This window comes from Cupressus sempervirens, chromosome 8 (genome assembly GCF_028749045.1).
Source record: "Cupressus sempervirens isolate cs-2001-9-10 chromosome 8, ASM2874904v1, whole genome shotgun sequence".
NCBI classification, from domain to species: Eukaryota; Viridiplantae; Streptophyta; class Pinopsida; order Cupressales; family Cupressaceae; genus Cupressus; species Cupressus sempervirens.
Window position 1 is genome coordinate 281,498,924 of NC_143125.1, and position 5,233 is coordinate 281,504,156.

A 5,233-nucleotide genomic window follows, 5' to 3' on the forward strand; every position below is an offset into this window, starting at 1 on the left:
AAGCAAAGTTAAATTTATTACTCTTTAAAAACTTTATAAAATTATTTTTCTATCTTAATTTGTTTTAAATTTTCAAATGTTTAAATTTAAAACAATTAAATAAATTGAAATAACTTTTAATGTTAAACAAATTTCATACAAAATTAACAACAATTTAAATTACTAACAATTCAAAAACATTAACCTAATTCTCTTAAGTTAGATTGTAGCTTAACGTCAACTTTAAAAAAACATAACCTTATTTCTTAAATAATTTTATTAACATAAAATAATATACAAATTCTATAATTTCAAGAGTTAATGTATTTTTTAAATTACAAGATAATTAACACGTCTTGTCATTGCATTGGAGGTAATAAAAATGTCAGTACAGTGCAAACAGACTAGGTAAACGGCAAAAGGCCAGCCAGTGCAAACTTTCGGCTATTTAGATAAGGCCCTTCCCATGCTTTATTGTACTCTTTTATCTTTAATTATATAGTATATCACGTAACCAGAAATAGTGAAACAAGTAGGCTACATGGAAACTGAAGCGTCTAGGCAGTGACGGCAGATGTAGATGTGGAGGTGGATGAGTGAAATGTAAATCGAGGGCGGTACTTCAAACTCCAGCTACATGTTTTAGAATCCACAACTCCATACAAAGCTCTGATTTTGTGGGACCTCATGCTGTACCAAAGTCTGATATTATTCCACCATACAATCACTGATATTGTTCCACCAAACGCGATCCCGAAGCCCATCCCCACAGCAATCATGGAGACTCTTTCATCTACCATATCCCATATTGATTTGCCTGCACCCTCTGTCGATGGGAGTAGAGAAGGAGTTTTATTCTTGGAGCTGCAACTCTCTAGAGGTTCCCCGCACAAGCACGGAAGGTTCTTCTGGAATGAAGTGGCGTCGAATGTCTGTAGCTGCGTTCCTTTTGGTATCCGTCCACAAAGCCTGTTGGAAGATAGATTCAACGAGGCCAGCTTGGTCAAGAGAGACAGATCCTCGGGAATTCTCCCCTCCAGCTTGTTTTTTGACAAATCTAGCTGCTCCAGAGTTGATATCCACCCAAGGGAACCTGGTATCTCGCCTTCCAAATGGTTTCCAGACAGATTCAGCAATCTCATGCTGCTCATATTCCCCACGCTTTCTGGAATCTTTCCGCTGAGATTGTTACATGACAAATCAAGTATGGTATTTGATGTCAGCACATATTCCACCTTGTACTCTGTTCCTTTCATTACAACGGGTAAGTCCTCGTACAGTGTGTTTCCACTCAGTTTTGGATCTCCCAGCTTTCCGAATCCCTGGAGACTGCCAAGATTAGTGGGTATTCCTCCATCAAACTTGTTGTTTGATAAATCTAGCACCTGCAGATTCGTGAGGTTTTCCATGGACGGAGGAAGACGACCATGAAGCTCATTATACCCCAGGCTCAAGACTCTCAATTTCTGAAAAATATTCAGATACAAAGGAAGGTCACCTCCCAAATGATTGTTTCTGAGATCCAACAGCTGAAGATTCATGGAGTTGGCCAAGGATGCAGGCAGAGTCCCGGAGAAACTATTGGAGTGTGCAGACAAAACTTCTAAAGAAGAAGAAAAGTTCAGATACAGATTTCCGTGAAATGAATTCTGCGACAACTTTAGCCTCCTTAAAGATGTGCAGTTGCTAATTGTGGGGGGAATTCTTGCCGACAAATAGTTGTTGGATAGTATCAATTCTGTCATTAAGTTGCAGCTGCCGATAGAGGGTGGAATCTCTCCACTCAGCTTATTCTGAACCAAACTTAAGCGCTTGAGAGCAGTGCATTTAGTTATGCCCTCTGGAATTTCCCCATACAATCTGTTATCTGACATATCTAACTCCTCCAACGAGACCAAAGCACTGATAGATTCAGGAATACTCCCAGAAATGTTATTGCTCTGGAGCAGCAGCCTGGTAAGATTCCTGAGTTTCCCAATACTGTGAGGCACAGAACCAGTGAAGTTGTTGAAATGAAGAAACAGGTATGTTAAAGATTTGAGCTCTCCAATGGACTCGGGTATCATGCCCGTCAGATTGTTGAAATGCAAAGTCATAATTGTTAATTCTTGGAGGCTTTCTATACCCTCTGGAACTAGCCCTGTCAATTGATTGGTGTCCAAGTGTAGTTTTTCAAGCTTGGTCAGTCGAGTTATTACTTGGGGTATGGTGCCTGTTAAACTATTTGTGCCCAGATTTAGAAAAGTTAACTCTCTCAGATTTGCAATGCCATCAGAAATGGCTCACACGTATTTGTTTATACCTAAATCTAAGCGAGTTAGGTGGGTGAGATTGAAAATGAGTTGTGGGATTGTCCCTGAAAAATTGTTATTGATTAAGGAAAGAGTGGAGAGGGGTAGCAGGGAGATACTCTGAGGTAGGGGTCCGCTCATTCTGTGGTTCGTTCCAACATCAAGCCAGAAAAGATTGCTACAGTTTCCAATCTCTGGAGGGATGGAACCTGAAAGGTTGCCTGGGCCATACAGCGACAGTTTTAGAAGCTTTTTCAATTTCCCTAGTTCGGCTGGAATATTGCCTATCAGCGAGTTATCCCCCAGAAACAACACCTCAAGTGATGAACAATTACCCAAAGCTGCTGGGATTCGAGACCCCAACCTGTTTGATTGCAGGCCAAGCAATTGCAATTTCTTCAACATCCCCAGTTCAGACGGGATGCCACCAGTCAAGAAATTGTGTGGGATATTAATCCTCGATAAAGCAGAGCAATTACTGAGAGGAGGGATGCCACCGGTCAGGAAATTGTTTGAAATATCAATGCTGGATAAGGCAGGACAATTACTGAGAGGAGGGATGCCGCCAGTCAAGTTATTGTTTGAAATATCAATGATGGATAAAGCAGAAAAATTACTGAGAGGAGGGATGCCGCCAGTCAGGAAATTGTTTAAAATATCAATGATGGATAAAGCAGAGCAATTACTGAGAGGAGGGATGCCACCGGTCAGGAAATTGTTTGAAATATAAATGCTGGATAAAGCAGGACAATTACTGAGAGGAGGGATGCCGCCAGTCAAGTTATTGTTTGAAATATCAATGATGGATAAAGCAGAAAAATTACTGAGAGGAGGGATGCCGCCAGTCAGGAAATTGTTTGAAATATCAATGATGGATAAAGCAGAGCAATTACTGAGAGGAGGGATGCCGCCAGTTAGGAAATTGTTTGAAATATCAATGATGGATAAAGCAGAGCAATTACTGAGAGGAGGGATGCCGCCAGTCAGGAAATTGTTTGAAATATCAATGATGGATAAAGCAGAGCAATTACTGAGAGGAGGGATGGTACCTGTGAGACTGTTATAGCCGAGGACCAAATCAAGTAGAGACGTGCACTTCCCTAGAGCATTTGGAATGCTCCCGCTTAGATGATTGAAGGACAAGCGGAGATGCTGTAAGTTGCCCAGGCCACCGAATTCTTTTGGTATGCTCCCTGTCAAATTGTTGACTGAAAGTCTGATCCACTGGATGTGCGTGCAATTCGCAAGAGATGTGGGGATGGAACCCACCAGCCAATTTGAATTCAGATCCAGTAGTCTCAACGCCTTCAATTGGCCAATCTGAGGTGGAATGCTTCCCCTCAACGAATTATCAGAAAGATTGAGAACTCCTAGTAAAGAAAGGTTCCCTATGAAGGGTGAAATAGTACCTTCCAATCGCAATTGAGGCAGAACGATGGCCACAACTCGCTTGGTATTCTTTCTGCACCAAACGCCATTCCACGAGCACACATTTTCCGAATTGGTGGAAGTCCAGTTGGAAAGGCAGTGCATTGGGTCTGCAGTAATGCCATCTTTGAAAGAGAGTAGGGATTCCACGTCTCTCTTCTCAAAAACATCTTCATCGCCATTGTCAAGCAGCATACGGCCTTTCACAAGAGAAAGCTTTATACTCATCAGGGCATCATCGGCATGTAAGGCAGAGGCGTGAGAAGAAAGTGAGGTGTTGTAAATGGGCAATGAGCTGGTTACTGTGAAAGTCAGTGCCAAGCCCACCCACATGAGCATCCAAATTACTGCATGCCGTGTCTTTTGCCTGCTGCAATCCATCTTTTCAATACTGAAACACAATGGCTTGAAGACTCATTGTGGCCGCCTGTATATATGTCGCTTGCCATTCCTTCTAATTCACTCGAGCAGTCCGAGGACTTCAAGACTTGGGTCAATTTGATAATGCCAGTCCAAGCAGTCGTTTAATTTTATTCAAACCCGCGTATGCCTGTCTCCCTCTCTTACAGTAACGGTTATGACTTTTCCATGTTTACCAAATTACAACTACCAGTCCTAAAGAATAAATGGAGTCGGGAAATTCAACTAATCAAAACAAGAAGCAATGGGAAATTCAAAAGTAGGTGATTGATAAAGTCATATGAATAAGGATTGCCACTTAGTTGCCATAATTTGTCCAATTAGTTAATTATAGTTTAATATAATATAATTTAATAAAAAATAGTTTTAAAATATATTATATTTTTATAATATAAACTTACTAAAGATTAAAAATTTGAAATTATATATTTAGAAATATTATTTTATTTATAATATAGTTTTATATAATATAGTGAAATAATTATTTATTAAATTAATCGAATGTTAAGGTTTAAAGTAAAATATTTAATAAGTCTAAGGTTAATTTTGACATTGTTTTAATATAATTTAAAATGCTTAAAATTATTTTAGACATGTAAGTAATTAAAAGAATTAAAAGCAAAAAGTACAAATACATTATTTAATAAAAGGATTAAGAAAAATATATAATATATTTGTATGGATTGTTAATATTAATAATTTTGATAAATGATATGTTTCTATTAATGTGGGCTCATTCCATCAAATTCGTGTTTAAGATGTGAAATCTTTTAGCCAACCATTGCTGAGATAAATGATTTGATCATTTATAATTTAAAAAATAAACATGTTAACTTTAGAATATTTTTTTAAAAATTAGAAAAGAAAAAATACTAAATAGTAATTGGTGGAAATAAAAAGTTTTAATAACGAGTTAAAATAAACTCATTACAATAGTATGTAGCCTTTTGGCAAATACTAAAAAAGGGACAATTCAACCAAATGATAGTCATATGAATAGAGAAATAAAAGTACACACTAAGAAAGGTCAATTGTATATTCAAAAAAAAGATTTTGTAAGTAAAAAATTAAACATAATTTAATATTAAAAATATTTATTTATTAGATCATGTATG

At 37.8% G+C, this 5,233-nt stretch overlaps 2 protein-coding genes across 2 annotated transcripts; both read right to left on the reverse strand.

Moving 5' to 3' along the window:
• Positions 1-322: 322 nt before the first annotated feature.
• Positions 323-2,075, reverse strand: LOC149542537 (uncharacterized). The gene has a single exon (XM_089797467.1). It carries the CDS (start codon positions 2,073-2,075, stop codon positions 537-539), a length of 1,539 nt encoding a protein of 512 aa, XP_089653593.1. The 3' UTR covers positions 323-536.
• On the reverse strand, positions 323-4,079 carry LOC149542536 (uncharacterized). Its single transcript, XM_089797466.1, has one exon. The coding sequence runs from the start codon at positions 4,077-4,079 to the stop codon at positions 2,262-2,264; it is 1,818 nt and encodes a 605-aa protein (XP_089653592.1). The 3' UTR covers positions 323-2,261.
• Positions 4,080-5,233: the final 1,154 nt, after the last annotated feature.